The sequence below is a fragment of the Seriola lalandi genome, unplaced genomic scaffold (genome assembly GCF_002814215.2).
Source record: "Seriola lalandi dorsalis isolate HSWRI2012SDOR001 ecotype SW California unplaced genomic scaffold, Sedor1 jcf7180002054938, whole genome shotgun sequence".
In the NCBI taxonomy this organism is placed as follows: domain Eukaryota; kingdom Metazoa; phylum Chordata; class Actinopteri; order Carangiformes; family Carangidae; genus Seriola; species Seriola lalandi.
The window spans coordinates 600,066-619,637 of NW_019525490.1; the positions used below are offsets into that span (position 1 = coordinate 600,066).

Below are 19,572 nucleotides of genomic sequence, written 5' to 3' on the forward strand. Positions count from 1 at the left end.
TCATTCTTGACCTTGGGAATAGTAGACAATTTACTATACCAGAGCTTTTAACCACAAATTATGATCTTTATTAATGGACTGCAGTTGAAAGCTAAAAAAAACTCTTTTGAAACTAGAAACATTTTGAAAGCATCCTCACTTTAATTTTAGAGTAAATTATATATATATATATATATTATAGTTTAGGCATGTTAAACTACTGTTAACTAATCTATTATTTATGTTCAATTTAAAATGTTCAATTTTCTTTCTTTCTTGAGTAAAACTTAGCCTATAACAATGCAGTTTCTAAACATATTCTGCAATCTGTGAAGATGCTTTGTGTCTGTAGGTAGTTTATATAAACAGCAGGCGGCGAAATGGAGCTTCACTCCTAGTAACATTAACCATAGAAGAAGATCACTGCTAGGTTTGCTAGCAAGCTAGCAGTTGCAAATTTCACGTTTAGTCAGACGTGAGCATCAAAATGCTTCTACAAACAGTCAGACCGTGGTTGCTTCGTTGCCGGAGTTTACCTCTGGCTTGCAGAAGACCTTACTACGCAGATAAAGTCGCTCGGCTCGGCTCTCAGCCGGATAAACAGTCTTCTGAGTATCAGGTAGGTTAGCATGCAGCTAACGTCAGTTAGCCGAACTGTGACGTTACACATGTACTCGTTGCTAATGTCAACTTTAACTGTTCAAAGTCAACTAGGTGAGCTGGTGATTTCACACTCACCTGACAGGTAAGTGTGACATAACGTTAAGGCCAACTTATGTCGATAAGCATTATAACTACAGTTACTTTGTCCCTCAACCACGCAGAAGCTAAATCTTGCCAGTTGACGGGCTACAAGAGGTCAAACCCCTGAGCTTTCATTGTGCTTAGCCAAGTGCCAACATCATCTCACTGTCCAGACAGCTGTGGCTCTACTATTGACCTGTCCTCCAGCTAGTAGCTTCCAGCAGTTAGACACAACCTTTACTCCACATGCACAATAGTCCTGCTGCTTATTTATTCCATCAACTCAATAAATGATATGATTCGTATTTTAACAATTAAATGTATTACTTTTGCCGACCCAAATGTATTAATAAATTGATAAAATATATATATTTTTTTAATGATAAAATGTTATTTCTAGAGGGGTTTCCTATTAGAATGAACTATGCCTCTGAAATACTCATATATTTTACAGTTGATACTTTTCATAACTGGGACTACTCTGCACTGAACACAAAACATGCCTTTTAAAAAAGACACTTGAATTTCATTTTGACTTGACCCACTGAATATATGCTGTTTCCATAGGACTTTCTGCCCTCTATGTTAAGCTCAATGTAAAGGCTAAATATCATTTGAACTTGAAGCAGCATTATTTCCTCATCATCCAAACAGGGCGAAACCGTGTGCTCTCCCAGTCTAGACAGCAATTAAATGACTTTTTCTATTTTTTATGTAAATGGGAATGTATTTCTTCTTAAGATAGAGAGGGTATCTATATAACATTTATACAGTAATAGAAAATGCATGTTTGAATACAGTTGTATGCAAATGTTTGGGCACCCATGAGAAAATAATAGTTTTTTAGTAGTAGGCTTTCAGTAGTAAGTTTTAGTAGCATTGCATATTACTGAAACATGATTAAAATATAGTAAAAGTTAAGGCCTAGTTAAGAGAAAATGCAAATTCTGTTTTCTTTGTATTATTGTTTGAGGTTGTAATACATAAGAGTCTTGGGTTTAAGTTATAATTTAATAATTTGAATCATAATTAATGTAACTATGGTACATTGTGTCCTCATTCAGTCACTTACAACCAGTTCACCCTCATTGATGCAACACCAAAAAAATGTCACTGGATGGCACCACAGACACATTTTCTGTGTTTGGACCCTGGAGAGAGACTTGTTTAAAAATATACCAGCCTTAACAACATGTCTATTATGTGATTGTTTCACACATTAAATCAGTGTTATTGCAGCAATTTTCGTGACCTTTTTCATTTCCTCTTCACAAAAGTAATTAGATGAGAGATGATGAATGTTGAGAGTGTAGTAAACTTCTCTTTTGCAAATTATCTAATAGCTGACCTTAACCATTCAGTTTGTTCCATAATCATAACTTTTCCTATTTTCTAATGGGAAACAATCTCAGATGATGATTGGGTGCTACAAGCAGAAATGAGTGCTATCAGTGAAAGGCACTGCTCTTAAATATCATTATATATCATTGTGGTTGGCGAGTAGGTGGTCGCCTTACTTAGTTTGTATTTGGAGGAACTGATTTTGTGGTAGGTTACTATTAGGGCTGAGTGGTATTTTGATTAGATTGTTCAATAATTATGTGTTTCTGTTGTAACACATAAAAACGGATGTGTTTGGGAAATGTCCCTCGTTTTGTGCCTTCAAGGCCTTGCCAACTTAAACTGTAGCAACAGTTTCTTCATGTGGTGATATGTCTGCCACAAATTGTCATCAGATGAAATCCTACAACAAACTAAAATAATTATCTTTATATTATTCTTGTTTTTCAGGAGAATTATGAGCGAATGCAGGTTCTTGTTGATGAACTGAAAAGCCGGACAGAGAAGATTAAATTGGGTAGGTGTGAGAACATGATGGAGTACACACTACAGCAAACTTTAATTTGTCACTTTGTGTTTTAATACCGACAGCGCAAATTAGTGTCCGAGTTCAGGCAATGTGGTTGATGAAATTGTTGATAAAACACATTTACTTACCCTTATCTGTTCCAGTAAAACTGACTGAGTCACTGCCCATTAGTAGATATGCTCTTACACTGTGTGCACACATTGCCAGTGACATTTTTGTTAACTAGATATTTCAGTGCTGTTAATGCATATAACTTAAGTAGATTACAGTATATAGTTATAGTGAGTGTCGTGACAGTTGATACAATAGAGTGCTATGTAGTGCAGATGTACTAAATGTTTATCTTAATTTAATTGTGTAGGTTTGTAGTTGAACTCATGCTAATCAGTTCAAAATCAACACCAGACTATTCAAAATTTTGCCAAATTGTTTATTTATTTTTATTAATTCAGGTGGGGGAGAAAAAGCCAGAAGACTTCATACTTCTCGTGGGAAACTCCTGCCTAGAGAGCGTATAGACAGACTACTGGATCCAGGGTAGTACATCTATTTCCATCTTTTTGACAGAGTCAAAATTCATGGTTGAGTCATACAGAGAAACCAGATACATACAATATTCAGTGCTGTGGTTTGATGTCATTATACAAACCATAGTGCAGATAGTTCAAATGTGTGATGCTGTGAACACTTACCTGTACACTGAGAACAGGTAGGGGATGATAGCATTGCTGTCATCTTACTGTTTACTGTAGACCCCTAAAGTAATCTATCATTACTAAAGATATATCATGGCTTCATTGTCAAAACTTTGAACATCTCAAGCGTATAGGTGTTATATTAGAACGCAAGCCTGTACATTTCCCCTCTACATTTCAAAATGAACTGTATTAATATTATTAATGAACTGTTTCATTTGGTTTTCTTGCAGGACCCCTTTTTTGGAATTCTCTCAGTTTGCAGCACATGAGTTGTATGGAAAAGAGGAGGTCCCAGCGGGCGGAATAATTACAGGGATTGGGCGGGTCTCAGGGTAAAGACTATGCACATGTTAATCTGTAGGGGTGTAATTATACCCATTTACGTGTGATGATGTTTAAATGAAAGAAAAAAGTAATGACACCTGCACACTGACTCCAAGCCACAAAATGTATTAAAAAGACAACGTTTTAATCTAATCTTCGTGTTTTGATATAAGGAAGATCAAACTTTGATTGAAACAGTCTTTTTGAATAGGTGTTACTTTTTCTTTCTTTCTACTTGTTAATCTGTCACAGTGTGAGATGTTCAATTTATTCAAAGTTTGATTAGAGCAGATATTTCTGCTGAAACAAACTATAAAATAAAACTAGATTTTAAGCCACTCTCTCTGCCTAGAAATGCAGAAAAAAGAGCCTAAACTGGCTGCGAAATACTCACATTTATGAGTTTATGATAATTACATGGGATGTTATTCAATCTTTGGAGCTTGTAATTTCCAGAGAATTTTTACTTGATTAATCAAGGTGCACCTGTCAAACTTGAGTGTTTTCTGTTTTTCCTAGGGTGGAATGTGTTGTTGTTGCAAATGATGCAACAGTCAAAGGGGGAACATACTACCCAGTTACAGTGAAGAAGCACCTTCGTGCACAAGAAATAGCCCAGCAGAACCACTTGCCATGCATCTACTTAGGTGAGTATTTATGTATTTGCAAGGGTTTGGTGAAACAAGACACAGTTTTTTAACTTTCACCACCACAATTAACTCAAAGTTTTATTTATTTATTGTTAAATTCTGTGACTCTATCAGCCAAGTCTCTTCTTCCAAAGTCAAAAGACCCTGTGAAGAAAATCCTGATAGTTTTTTTTTGTCAGTAGACTTCCCAGAAGGTCCTGGTAGTGAGTTGCAGGCTGCAGTTCATATAAGGGGAGATAAAGTATCTGTAATACAGCCAGGGGCCAGATGTTAATATGAATCAGCGAGTTGTCTAAATACCCCGACGATCTTGTCTTCTTCAGTGGATTCTGGAGGAGCAAATCTGCCCAGACAGGCTGATGTCTTTCCAGATAGGGATCATTTTGGACGCATCTTCTACAACCAGGCCAGGCTGTCTTCAGACGGAATATCACAGGTGATGCTTATGTTCTCATTATATTTAATGTGTTGATCACATAACACACTTACAGCAGCATGATGGGACTTCAAGCTCCTTTCGCTTGTCTCCTCTTGGTCGCTGTCTTTTACTATAGCGTGTTGTTGTGTTTTAAAAATCTTGCCTTGATTCATAAAGCAGTTCTTTAAAGCTGAAAAGGTCGTCTGAGACTTTTTATTGGAGAGCTGAGACGGTATATTTAAATGAACTGCACTGTTGTAGGTTATTCATTTTCCATTGTCTGTGGATAACTGAAATCCGTCTTGCTGTTGACTGTTGGAGAAGAGACAGCCTTGTGTTTTAAAAACAAAACAAAAACAAGGCTGTCTGGGTGAGAGCTGATGAATGCAGTGGGTGCTGGTGAGAGGTCGGATCTTGCAAAGGTTTTGCTCTCACATCTCTCCAGTCGACCCAGTAGTGATAAACACGGCAGAATATATTCATACAACTTCACCAAACAGAATGCCCATTAATTTATGCTAATACCATCTCTCCAGGTGATTAACATATTCATGTTCAAGGTTTTTCCTTCTGTGGCATCTGTTCTTTTTTCTTAAGGTTTTTTTCCACTGGCCGTATTTAGAGTTACTGCCAGATTTACCACTAGATTGCTGTATTAGAATTTAAAATTCCACTTGCTATTGCCCATAACAGTCTTGGTAATGGCATTGACAATTCAAATCTTCATTGAAAGGGGCTTTTAAGGAAAGGGCCATGATACAGTGCAGAGTCAAAATTGAATCCGAGTTCCTTCTGGTTCAATCAAGTGTGAAGCTGCAAACTCCTGAAGCTAAGTTGTTCTCAGAATAAACAGATTTAATCATTATTATTTCACTGGTATTGCATTCATCTAGTATCACAGATTTAATGTCTTGCCAATGCAGTATGTCCATTTTTAATGTTGTGAATGTTCTGTAACTAGATTTTTTCTTTTTCCTTTGTTCTTTCAGATTGCTGTTGTGATGGGTTCCTGCACGGCCGGAGGAGCGTATGTACCTGCAATGGCAGATGAAAGCATCATTGTGCGGAAGCAAGGAACAATTTTCCTCGGAGGACCTCCACTGGTTTGCTCATTTTTTCATTATGATAAACTGTGTAAGGATAAGATGAATTTTAGAGAGTCGAAGTAGAAGAGTAGGCAGATTGGAGGTTCATATACCAGGCTACCAGGCCAGACTGCAGGGATTTGTTATTTGTAGTTTCAGTTTTGTTAAAAATGTCTGTGCCTTGGCTTTGACAGGTCAAAGCTGCCACCGGAGAAGAGGTTTCTGCAGAGGACCTTGGTGGTGCTGATCTTCACTGCAAGTATGGAATTAACAGCATCTTACATGATATGATGTGTGTGAGATTGTGAAGCCATGTTTCTGTTTTTAAGGTGCAATAAAGGTCCACCAATAACCCTGAAATCCCTTAACTTAAATCAAGGCCCTTTATTTTCTTTTTTCTTATTTTTACAAATATTTTCCATTGGTGCCATTTACAGACTTGGTTGACACAGGGCATGGGCTGCATTGTATAAAGTCACAAACACTAGTCAGTATTTGTTTTTCACTTTACATAGCTCTCTGTATTTATTTTGGAGGTCTGTGGCACAGAAGAATAAGTGACAAAAGAATGGTCACTGCTTCACATTTATGAATTTAAACTAGTTTAAAAAAAAAAATGAATTCATATATCTCTATTAAGAGCGCTTTAGGCATTAGAATGTGTGCATCAACATTAATTTCTTTTGCGTTGATGAAACACATGCTCCTATCAGTGTTATTATTGTAAGTAACGATGTATGTGCTGTAATAATTTCACAGTGATTGATTTGTTGCTCATTTTACAGAAAATCTGGTGTGACAGATCACTATGCTTTAGATGATAATCATGCGCTTCATCTGGCAAGAAAGACAGTGCGAAGCCTCAACTACAGGAAAAATATTGAGGTCAGTGCGGTAATTATAAGTATTAACAGTCACATTTCATCATTCATCAAGTTATCATGTTTGTACTTTCTGTTAACATTGAGTCTGTTTTTATATTTTTCAGGTCACCACAGAACCAACTGAAGCTCCTCTCTACCCCGCAGATGAACTCTATGGCATTGTTGGAGACAACTTGAAACGCAACTTTGATGTCAGAGAGGTATGATGTCCAGTTTCCTGTACTTTTTTTCAGAAGAAATCTGTAGGCTGTAGAAAAAGAAAAATATGCCTTTAGATTTACACAAGTGATTTGAACATGGCTACACTCCAATCTAGGTCTTTTCAACTAAAGGATGCGAGGGTATTTTAAATCCTCAAACATGTCTTTTACAGTTCAGAATGCACTTTAAATAATACTCACCTGTTAGGTCCCTCCATCAGGAGCTGAGTCAATAATGGGCAACTGGCATCAGTCACTTTGTTTTTGCTCTGTCTGGCAGTGCTTGCCAGATGATCTTTGGTTTAAAGCCTGTGTCTTTGATTCCTGATGCAGACCCGGGAGCAAGAATTACTGCTGACTCTAGAGTGGTCAAAGTGTTTGTAGTGCAGTGTAACAGTATTGGCAGTCCATTTAGGATGCAAGATCAACTGACTGCTCCCTCTTTACAGGAGTTTTTCTACTGTAATAGTCTTTTCAGCACGGACTGGCCTTAAATCACTGATGTTAAATCACTCAAGTAAAGACTGTTTAAAGAAACAGTCTTGTGATATTATATATCTAACAATTCTTACGAAAAGGGAACCAACAATTAATTTATCCTCTTAACAAGACTGTGTCTGTGTAGCCAAAGCTTGATAGGCTACACCTACATCTCAGTGCCATATACCTCCACTGTTGTAGTTACATCAACAGACCATCCTGTTACTTTAACTGCTTTCTACCACCAAGCCACTGGCTGAAAGTAGTTACCAAAAAATGCACAGATTATTTCTGTTGGAATAAAGTTTGATAAAACCTACAGTGTCCAGCAGTGTTTGAATTTAAAAAGAAAAAGAAAGAAACTATATTTCTGACCCATTTTAAAAAAAAGTTATATCTTCAGTAGGATTGAATGGATGTGGGCCTCTGTTCTGTTTTCTGTACCCAGTCCACTTGTTTGACACATTACTGGCTTTTCTAACTTTAGTGTCTTAATTTGATTGCAGGTCATCGCCAGAATTGTAGACGGCAGTAAATTTGACGAATTCAAGGCTTTTTATGGAGACACACTTGTCACAGGTATGTGAAATAACATTTCTTCAACACAGAAATATGTTTGTTTTTTTTTTGGCCTCTGGAGTTTACCCGCCTCTCCATTTGACTTCCAATATCTGCCTCTCCAGGATTTTCAAGAATATTTGGTTACCCTGTCGGAATCATTGGCAACAACGGAGTCTTGTTTTCAGAATCTGCAAAAAAGGTAAATATCCTTTGTACCCAAAGATGACTGTTACAGTAGAAGTGAGTGTTTTCTTTAAAGAATAAATATGGATATCTAAGGTCTGCACACAGTATCTCCACAGTGTTGGTGTGTTATCTCACAGTAAACTAGCAAACACAAACAAGGTTTGCATCCAGGCAACAACTGTTAAGTGTAAAAAGTAAAAAGTCTCATGGTCATAGTGGGTTTTCAAAAGAGTCAGCGTTGTGGTGGTTATGTGCCTCACAGAGATTTGCTGCTTACAATAGTGAATACCAATATTTCTCTCTTGAGGGAGCTTTACTGTTCGTAGATGGTTTGTGCTGACCCCTCACTGTCGAGGCGCCGAGTTTCTCTCATACAATAAGCTCTCAAATTGCACTTGTCTGGGGTATCTCATGAGTACGCTGATGAATGGCATTGTAATAACATAGCATTTAGAGACCATGGACAAAGGACAATCATAATTTTCATTTAATATAATTCACTTAATTTGCAAGCCAATCCACCGTGAACAGAAGCTGCACTTTACACAGCCTTAGGAAAGACGAGTAGCTAAATTTGTGATTATAGACTAATAAGTTTTTCCAAATACATCTTGAATTAGATTACAAGCTTGACCTGAAAGAGAGGTTTCTTTTGATTCATTTTTTTTCAATGTGACAGTATGAACATTGGTTATCTCATCATTGTAATTACTGTTGAAAGAGACTGACACAGTGCTTCAAACAGACACTGACATGCTCAGAGAATCTATCCAAGAAAAATCAATACAGCACCTGCATTTGGAGATGTGTCTCTGTGACACACTGTCATCACTGAGGACATGCGTGGGCTTCTATTGTACTAACTGTTGTTAAAAGATTTTCCCCAGGTATCTGTGTTTGTGAAAGAGAAAGGTAACAGGAACAATATTAAATTTCTGTCGTTGCGCACACATTGGGGAGCAAACTGATGGATCATTTTTCACCAAGTGACAGTTTCTAATAGGCATCCATCTTTCATATTGTCTCCAACTTCTGTTTACACTTTGCAATGCAAGGCAGGCTGTTTCATAGAAAGAAAGCCAGAAGAGTTAAATGCCAAAATGAGGAAAACACCTGAGTAATTCAGCAATACAAAGTATATGGAAATGAGGTGTCTCCACGCAGTGCACAGTCTTTTGTGCTTGTTTGCCTGTGCAATCGCTCCTGGCAGCCTTGTGTTGTGCTCTGTGTTTTTCCTGGCAAGACTGAAGGCTATTCAGCTCCTTCATTTCAAAGTAAAATCTAGCAAATACAAAAGCCAGTGTGAAGCCAGATGACCTCCCCCTCAAGCTGATAAGTTTCTCTCCCGACTCGGCTCGTCTCAGATGAAGATGATGATTAAGGTGAGGCAAACTGATTGAGGGACACACACCTTGAAGAATCGGTTTTATGAACGCAAAGAAGTTGTCAATTTGGTCGCCACCAGATATCAAGCAAGTTGATCACTTGGGGAATTTAAGATATTGCTTTGGGCAAAAAGTCTTTGTTCCCAGCTATTTGTGAAATCACAATCTCAACAAGAAAAGCACACAGTCTAATTTCAGTGCGCAATTGCCCATACACATCTAGTACCTCGAGCAGTTCAGTGTGTGCGCTTGTGTTCTTTCAAAATATTCTCTGTTACATATTCACACAGCTGTTTCTTTTGGTAGTTCATTTAAAGTTTATATTCTTGTTATTTCTTTGAGATATGAAGAAAAATAAATCATTACTATCCTATTACTATACTATTTCAAGGTAGCCATAGTACATGTCTGTGTTTTTTTTCCCTCTGTGTTCATTGAATAATATGTATTCAATGTGTATCTTTTCAGGGGACGCATTTCATCGAGTTATGTTGCCAGCGAAACATTCCACTTATTTTTCTACAAAACATAACAGGTTAGTGGGAATTCTTAACATCTGAAGTTTTGTTGTTGTGGTGTTTTGATTTTCTAGTTTGTTTTCTATGTGGATCTATCAGCTTATCCCCTGACCCTAAAGTAACAACAAGGATGTTAATTATTATTGAAGGAGTTCAATAAGCATGAGAAAGATTGTGGCTTGTAATGGGATTTAAGACGATTAATGAACCCTGTATTTAGTAAGTAATTATTATTAATCTAAGTTATTAATTGCATAATTTACCATTTACATCATCATCAGATCATATGACACAATGTACAAATCTTTCTCAACAGTCTCTCTGTTTTACTCATTAATGATTTATTTTTAACACACTCAGACTTCCCCCCCCGAGATTACAACACACACATTCGCTAAGTCAACCCACTTTTAATTGCAATCTCCCTTCTCCATCTCCATCGTAGGCTTCATGGTGGGCAGAGAGTATGAAGCAGGAGGAATTGCCAAAGATGGAGCCAAGATGGTAACTGCAGTCGCCTGTGCCAATGTACCCAAGATTACTGTTATCATTGGAGGCTCGTACGGCGCAGGAAACTACGGCATGTGTGGCAGAGCCTACAGGTATGCAAAAAAGGTTAATGAGCGGTCTGTGACAGCACCTGTAACATCACAGAAAGAACAAAATGGAAACCTGGCCACGACCTATTACCCAAAAAAGGAGGCTCATTAGCTGTGTCTGAATTGTTTGTGCATAGTTGAAGTGTAAAAAATGTCCTGTGCGTTGCTGTTGAGTTTGTGTTAAAAAAAAAAAAAAAAAATGCGTCAGGTGCCCTTGGATTTTTACATCTAGGTGGAAGTGACCTTTTGTAACAGCAGGTAAAGAGCCTTTCACATTTGAATCATTTCAACACAAAAACATGTTTTCAGTCAGAATATTCTGGCTCCTTGCTTTAGATAATGTGCTTCTACAGGAACAATGAGACAGGAGAGTTACTGGATGGTGTTGATAGTGTGAGGGTCTTTACTAAAGAGTCCTCCACTGACTCACTGTTGTACGGTATCTGTTTTATTTTCAAACTTTCTGCTTCAGGCCCAACAGGCACTGTCTGAAATTATCTCACCTGAGGGAGTTCTTCTTCAGATTTTGTGCAGTTCCCTCTGGATCCACAAAAGACTTACAGATTTTTCTCATAAATGTCATTGTAAAGCACATGGCACTAAAAATTACACACTGTATATTGTGTGAATAGTTTGCTAGTTCAAGCTATTGTTAAATTGAAGGACTGAATTAAATTAAACATTGATCATCAGGCTCACTCAGCTCTTGCTTCTTTTTGTTTTCCATTAATTTAAATAAATTAAGAAAACTAGTGGCAATCACTCACTGGTGAAATTCATTTGTGAAAACACAAATGAGTTAAGTATTTTGGTTTACCTAAATATAGTACTTTTCCCAATCTATGCTCTAATGAGTCATGTTTTGCTGTAGTTGTCGTTATTTGGTATTAGATCTTCATTACTGCAGATTGATTTTTTTGTGGTCATATCAGTTGTTCACCTCTAGTGTTGCTCTCTAATCATAAGCAAATTGACACTTTCTGTTTCTCCTCTTGCAGCCCGCGATTCCTGTACATGTGGCCAAATTCCCGCATCTCAGTGATGGGTGGTGAGCAGGCAGCCACTGTCCTGGCCACCATCACTAAGGATCAGAGGGCGCGAGAAGGAAAGGAGGTAATGATTCACATTATTCATCCCATCTACGCTTCACTGGAAAGGCTTAAATTAGCTTTGGTGGATTTGCTGCCAAACGCATAAACATTATGAAAGACACTTTTCTTTCAGTAATGGTTTGACATGGCACTTACTACAAGGTTAAAATTATAACGGTGTGAAGTGATGAATAGTGCAGTCATCAAATAGATGTAATTAAACTGTGGCAGGTATGCTTTTATGGGTGTATTAAGAGTGCATTAATAGCTTCAGAATGACACCTCATTTCAGTACCCTGATGGCAGGCGTTTCAATCAGTGTTTAAAGATGGTTTAACAATATAAAGCATTACAATGAGTAAAAAGGTGCCAAAAACTAATTATGGGTTAATTCTTTTGTACATTTCAAATACACTCTTTTTCACTATTTTTGTTCCACTTGTCTTCACAATTGACCTCTGATGAACAGTTTTTGTAGATGTAGTCAGCAGCACCTTTCAGAACAAAATTCATGAAGTACACAAGTACCGTCACTTGTTTCCTTCTGCCAGTACATCTTTATTTTCTGTAATGTGACATATTTGGGAGTGGAACAAGACATAGTCATGAGAGGGATTTAAATCTAATCCTTTTCATTTGATTGGATCGCTCAAAAATGGGTGTTGCTTAGTGAATGCAGCATCAAGATATGGAGCTGTAGGGGACTGTTTCCCACCACCCACACCTCCTGCACCCTAGAGTAGGAGGAAGTGGATGAGGGTGGACTGAAAAAAATAGAAGTAGGTAGTTTGTCAACCCATATTGCATTTTAATGGATAAGTTAAAAGGAAGAAAAATTAGAGGGATTTTGACTCTAAAATATATAGGGAGTTTTGCAATAAATAATATCTTCATGAGGGTTATAATAATCAGTTTAGAGCTGCAATGATTATTTGGTTAATCGATCAGTGAATCAACAAAAATAATGATTTAGTCCTTACTCAAGCAAAAATCCCACATGTTCTATATGACGGAAAACAACATTTCTGGGTTTTGTGCTGCTGGTTGAATGAAAAAAATTAAAGAATCATTTTCAGACAGAATGAATAAATGAGTTTTTGTTTAAACTATTTCAGAAAGGTGTAGATTTCAGAGAGGCGTTGATTCAACTTCACGCCTATTTTGGAAGATGTAGTTTGTGCTGCTGTTGAATTGTATTGCTTTATATTGAGAGGTGTTTGTAATATTTTCTTTCCCCCATTTATATCAATAAGGGCAGACTAGAAGCACTGAAAAACCCAGCATTCACTAGACATTTTTCATTACACTCAGTATTTTCACAAGGATTGACTCATTATTTTCAAGCCAAGGAAGCCAGCCATGACAAATGAATTCGCCTCATACACTTCTACAACCTTTAAAAATCCCACTGGCACAAGTCCTTATTGCTCTGTGTTTAAATGGATATGATTGTAAACTTTTTTTCCCCTTCATTCAGTTACCTTTAGCAAACCTATCAATTCTGTTGTTTTCCTGATTTATTCACAGTTCACAGCAGAGCAAGAGGCTGCCATGAAGGAACCAATAGTGCGGCGGTTTGAAGAGGAAGGCAGCCCATACTATTCTAGTGCCAGGTAAACCATGAGACATCCTACTTCATGCCTTTGTGTGTGGTGAAATGAGGCATTGAAAAGCTCTAACTATGGAGTCAGTATGTCATAGCAGTTTGACACCTACACATAATGTTCTGTCCTCCATGGAATGATAATATTGGGCAAAGGTGGAGTAAGACGGGCAACCAGCATTGGTTTCTAATTTATTTTTTAAACCATTTCAATACGTCAATACGTGATCCTGCTCGTCTAAGAACAAAACCACAAGAAAGACTCTTTATGCAAGAGGGGTGATGCTGTGATGTGTTTCAAGTGTATTTCTTCTCCATTAGATGTCCTGCAGTTCTGTTAATATGGGCCATCTTTGCTTTTCATTAAATCCTGTGGTTTATTTTCATGCTGTATGTGAGCAGAGCAAGTATCAGATGCAGAGTTCTTACAAGCAATCATATGGGGGGAAATTGTGTATACATGTTGCAATGCTGAGAGACAATTCAGACACTATAAATATAAGCTATTAAGACATCCGCTGTATGGATAATACAGGAAATGGTGATACTGATGTGTTTTACACAAAGGAAGGATGAAAATAGTTGTAATCACGGCCCCATCAAAGTGACTAATAATAATGATAAGGTACCTGTGAGCATTTAACAAATTAATTTTAATCAATTATGCATGAACTCATTCATACAACAATTGCTTGCTAGCCATTAGAGCTGCAATAAAAGTCAATGAATCAATTACTTGATCAAAAAAAAAAAAAAAAGAGATAGGCAAGTAGTTTGATAAATGATTCATTATTTCAGTAATTTCTTCCATCAAAAGTTCCAGAAATTGGGAGAGAATTTGCTGCTTTTCTTTGTCTGTTATTATAATCAATTAACTAGATTTGGTTTTTGGAGTCTTTGTTGATCAAAACCAGCATTTTGAAGAGTTCACTTTGGATTCTCTGAAATTACAAGGAGCTTATTTCACTATTTTTGAAATTTTATGGACTAAATAATTATTCCATTAATCGTGAAAATAATCAGATTAATTGATATTGAAAATAATTGTCAGTTGCAGCCCTGGTGGCCATCTATAGACTTTTAATGACATGGAGAAATTGTAAAAAGAAGTAAAAACCAATGTATGTGAGCAGGTTGTTGGTGTGTAATACACTAATTTAGAATAGGACGCTGCTGTTTCTTACATTCAAAATTGCAAAAATGAAAAAAATAAATAATTGGGTGCAAGATTTTCATATAATTAGAATCAGTGTTATAGCCATTAGTATGGTATACAAGAATCAGAATCATGGTAACTGGTAATAGAAAACGTTGCTTTGATCTTGGATGATGGTGGAAAATCAAGCTCAGAAAAAAAGCAGATGTGAAAAAGATAGAAAAACCTCCACAAGTTTATTAAAGCTCGGAGATGAAGGAGCATCTTGCCACTTGATTAAAGTCGCTGATAATAGATCTGCACAAGTACTTCAAGAAGCATAATGAATGAATTAATGAATTAATGAATTTATGAGGTGTAATGTGTCTTCTAATAAAGTGATGCACTTTGCTTTTTACAGACTGTGGGATGACGGGATTATTGATCCTGCTGATACTCGTCTGGTTTTGGGACTGAGTATCAGTGCAGCACTGAATGCACCAACAAAGAAGACACGGTTTGGAGTGTTCAGGATGTAATGTTCATTTGGCCTGTACAGGTGTAGACCTCAGACTTTCCAGAGATGTACTGTAGTTATTCTAGGTTTTGTAGTTTTATTTCTGATATTATTAAGAATAACAAACAGAGAAAAAACACTACGGAAAATTAAAATCACAGGAGTGGAATCACACAATCTTGCATATTAGTTATTGTGAGACCTTTCCACTGTCACGTTTGTGCCTTAACTGTTACTACACCAGTGTAAATGCAACTGTAGTTAAAAAACTGTTTCCTTTGATGGTTGTTTTTTTTTTTTTATCAAATACTGTAAATGGTGAATTAAAAAATGTGAAAATGTGAACTTAAATGTGTCATCTGTTTATTCAGAATCATTACTGTTTCTAAGTGTTAACAGTTCCTGATAGAGGAATGTCAGAGGAAAAAAAAGAAAAGAAAAGATCATAAGGGGGCACTGTTCAGCCATAAATATCTCACTTGCTAAAGTCCAGAGGGATGGTAGATCAACACTTGACATTTTCCAAGCTAAGTGCTTTTCAGATAACACACAGTGGTTGTTCTCATATTGACGGAGCAGCTGTTTTGACGGAAATCATAGCAAAGTAAAGGTTTTGGAACATGTCCGAGCTCAATGCGGTTATCTGTAACGAACACTTATCTCTCCTCTTCAGACACTAGTCGGTTTATTACACCATCTATGCCAGACTTTTGTTTCCTTTTCATCTTTATTATTGTGCAAATATTGTGTTATAGCAAGCGGGAATAGGACGTGTTCTTATAGAGCTGAGCTACAGAGGGAGAGTGCTTAACTTTTAATAGCTGGCCACCCTTTGTGTCCCCCCACCCTCGTTTCTCTTTTGTCACTTTATCTTGTCAACTGAACATGTTGCACACAGCTGGTATGCTCACATGTTGGTATAGGACATCTGAGTTCACTCTGGCAACAAGTTACATTTTTGTCCTCCACTTTTCTGAGGCCAAGCGTTCGGTGCAGCGGTGGATTTGAATGTTTGAATGTCTTTCCTGTGAAGCCAGCTGGTTAAAATGCTTAACTGGAAGCCCTTCATGCTTCTCTGTGTATGACTGTGTGGTTGGTACACTGAGGCTGTGGAGAGCCTCACCTTAGGGAGAGCAGAAATAACTCGGGCCATGGTGTGTGTGTGTGTGTGTGTGAGTGTGTGTGAGAGAGAGTGCCACCCACACACACTTACACACACACCCTCCACCACCTCCTACCACCAATTTTTTTTTTTAAACTGGTTTGCTAGTTATGCCTTCATCTTCTTCCACCAAATCTCACTGTGGGAGACATTACCAAACAGCATGAACCAGTTTTAAAAGTTTTGAGTTAATTGAAATAAGCAAAACTTGCCAGTGACACTTAGACCTAATGATTCATAAAAGTCTTTTAAGTTTTCAAGGTGTATAAAGAAAAGAAACAGACCAAGGAAAGGTAGTGTGTTGATCAGTCGGGGAGGGGGGGTGGACTACTAAAGATGATTTATGATCATACTCTCTTTCTGCTGTCAAAATTGATCTAACTTTTCTCGCTGACCACGTCTGCTCTTAATTACAGTCATAATGACTCACTGGGTGGCTTCCAGGTCTGCTTTTACACAGGGGTGAGGTTGTCTTTTTGTCTGAACAGAATATCTGGCAAGCTTTCCATCTCCTTTTGACTATTTTGGCTTTGGGTTTGTCGAACACTTCACAGCCTTGAGGATGTATGCATTAAAAGGCTGTCAGGACAATGTGCCAGACACACACACAGGTACATTAACAGCTATGTCGAGGCAGTGCGTCCAAACTTGTAGAGGCTCATTAGACTCTTTCCTGTTAGAAATGCATTCAGGGCTGGGCATCTTTCAAGTATCTCTGCATTATGGGGGTAAACATGTCTACAGCAGGATACTACAGCCAGTTTCAGTCAGTCACAGTGAAACTGCACTCTAGCTGAGCTGAGTATTGCAGTCTTCAACAGCGAGTCCAGCCAGACGCGATGGGTTGCTATGCGTGGGTCTTTGTATCCAGGGGATTGAGCTTTACAACTTTGAAGAAGACTGGAGAGTAAACTTTGACTGCTGTCAACAGAATGCATGTTATCACTGTGTTGCATAAAATATAGAAGCATTTTCTCACTGCATTGTCTCATGTCCTCTTCCGAGTGACAGGAACGTTGTACTCCGCACGTCTTACTCAGGTTCTTGTCTCACGATCCATCTGCTTTTTACTTTACTGTTGAGTTTTAGAAAGACTCCTCCTCTGCGCTCCTCCAGTTAAGGCACCCAGCAAAGTAAAAACTCTTGGGGTTGAATAGGATTCTTTAGTTTTGTAGTTGATAGTCACCCTGTGCTCTTTATCTGACTCTGAGCGGTAGAGGAGGGTAAATGCTATGCAAAGAAGAACTCAGTTATGTGACTTTTGTGAGGCTCATTGTGACTGTTTACTGCGTTTAAATTCATTGAAATACAGAGATTAGGGTAAGGATTAGGCAACTCAATTGTGAATTAATTTACCTGAAAAATAAATGTGTTGTGTGCTGGGTTTATTGAAGGTCAGCAACAAATTATCAGGATATGAAATTCAGCATCATTTTAACCTCCTGGTTAGTCTATTTGTTATTAATTCAGTGCCAACAGTTCAGTTTAATGATTCATTTCTGTCAGATAAATTATACCTTACCTGATCCAAGAGCTCATTCCCTCTCTGACAGATCTGCTTGGACAGTTGTGACTCATGTTGGAGTCACCCCACAGCCTAAAAATAATCATGACTAACAATTTGAGTCAGTCTTAATGTCCAGTTCCTGGAGGGAAATGGATTATTGTCTGAGGCAGACATTGGTGAAAAATTCAATTTTTCCCCCCCAGTAAGTCTGTCGTCCCCTGCTGTACATGAGAGAGATGCTTCACATTTCAAAGTCCGCTGGACTGTTTATGTATCGGTGATGGCAATGATCAGGGCCGGAGGCATTATGTTTTTGGGTTGTCCGTCCGTACCTACATCCCATTCTCATGAATGCGATATCTCAGGAACACCTTGAGAGAATTTCTTCAAATTTGGTGCAAACGTTCATGTTCAAGGATGAACTGATTAGAATTTATGTGGTCAAAGGTCAAGGTCGCTGTGACCTCCTATCTCTCCCATTCACGTCAATGTGATATATCAGGAACACCTTGAGGGAATGTCTTCAAATTCAGCACAAATGTCCACTTGGACTCCAGGATGAACTGATTAGAATTTGGTGGCCAAAGGTCAAAGGTCACTGTGACCTCACAAAACACATTTTTGGCCATAACTCAAGAATTCATTCGCTAATTATGACACAATTTAACATATATATCTAATGGATTGAAATGATTAAGTAGTGAAATTTTATATCCAAAAGGTCAAAGGTCAACTTCACTGTGACATCATAATGTCCTGCAAAAACACTTCTGGCCATTATTCAACGCTGTAACTGAGATTGTGACCTTATTTCCTGCAACTTGACTGGTTGGTGGAGGCATAGCCTACAACCACAAAGCCATAATTCTAGTTGTGCATTAATGTAGGAGGGAAAGATTTAGATTTAGTTTAATTTAGATCCCCATTTGCCACTGTCTTGTAGTTGGCTGCTTGTCCTAGAGTCCTTGTATGCCTTGTTTTTCAGTTTTAATAAAATTGAAGAACAAAAATGCAACAATTTTGACACCCTTTTATGTTTATTTCAGTGCAGTCCTTATTGTTTTCGTCTGACCTCAGTGAAACCTAATCCAATCCATCTCTTTGACTCAAACTGGACTTGAACATTTGAGGAAATGACCAGAAAGCAAATGAGGAAATGTATCATCTTCTATGTCTTACATGGGCTATTCATGTAAATATATGAATATATATTCCTCTTGTTTTGCCAAAACGTCACAAACATAGAAATGTACCGTATGTTATCCTACAAAACCTAGAGTAACTTTACTGTTTGGGATCAGTTATGCCTCCAATTGTTGTGGAACAAAGATAAAAACCAAATTACATCTATAGTTTGTGATTCTTGAAGATCATTGACATCAGTTCAAAAATAATTTTAAAAATCAATACAATTAAAGTAAGGTTTTGGGCTGTTAAAAGAGGATCCATGGTCATGGTTAACATAATGAAAAAACAAAGAAAAATCTTAATATTTTCCAACTTATTAATAGACAGAAATGTTTTGTCCGTTTTGTTGCAACTGAAATACACTGCAGTGCAGAAGAAGTTGCATATTCAACATGATCAACGCTCGCGCTGTTTCTCAGGAAATAGATGTAGCCTATCTGAGTGCACAGAATCAGATCAGGTCAGATGTTCTGTTTCCCCTCAACTTTCTGTCCCGGGTCCTAAGGGAGACGAGGCTGCATCCTCCGGGGGCAGCAGCGCAGCAGCCTCTGTGCTCCTCGCTTGGCCCCTGTGTATGTGTGTGTGTGTGTGTGTGGTGTGTGGTGGTCCGGACGCCGAAGTGACGAGCTTTGTGGTGCATTCGACGTCTGCACCGTCTCCGGACTGACAGGGCCGAAGGTCCAATGAAATAACTCGACATATTGAGGTTGTCAAATCAAAGCCAAAGAGGAGGCGCTGTCCCGTCGTCGTCTGCATTACGTCATGCACAAACAGCTGGTCGTTGGCAA

General features: G+C 37.9%; 1 protein-coding gene across 1 annotated transcript; it reads left to right on the forward strand.

Moving 5' to 3' along the window:
* Window positions 1-390: 390 nt before the first annotated feature.
* On the forward strand, window positions 391-15,272 carry mccc2 (methylcrotonyl-CoA carboxylase subunit 2). Its single transcript, XM_023393560.2, has 17 exons — window positions 391-598; window positions 2,515-2,581; window positions 3,046-3,130; window positions 3,522-3,623; window positions 4,135-4,262; window positions 4,589-4,701; window positions 5,673-5,786; window positions 5,963-6,027; window positions 6,554-6,653; window positions 6,757-6,852; window positions 7,839-7,911; window positions 8,016-8,092; window positions 9,933-9,999; window positions 10,428-10,584; window positions 11,580-11,694; window positions 13,200-13,285; window positions 14,832-15,272. The coding sequence occupies exons 1-17, from the start codon at window positions 467-469 to the stop codon at window positions 14,947-14,949; spliced, it is 1,695 nt and encodes a 564-aa protein (XP_023249328.1). The 5' UTR covers window positions 391-466; the 3' UTR covers window positions 14,950-15,272.
* The last annotated feature ends 4,300 nt before the right edge of the window (window positions 15,273-19,572 follow it).

What these genes read in the sequence shown, in the direction of transcription:
- mccc2 (XM_023393560.2), top strand. Translation starts at nt 467, where the DNA reads ATGCTTCTACAAACAGTCAGACCGTGGTTGCTTCGTTGCCGGAGTTTA. An exon ending in GACAGAGAAGATTAAATTGG is followed by an intron (nt 2,582 to 3,045) that starts GTAGGTGTGAGA and finishes TTATTAATTCAG; the next exon opens with GTGGGGGAGAAAAAGCCAGA. An exon ending in GGGATTGGGCGGGTCTCAGG is followed by an intron (nt 3,624 to 4,134) that starts GTAAAGACTATG and finishes TGTTTTTCCTAG; the next exon opens with GGTGGAATGTGTTGTTGTTG.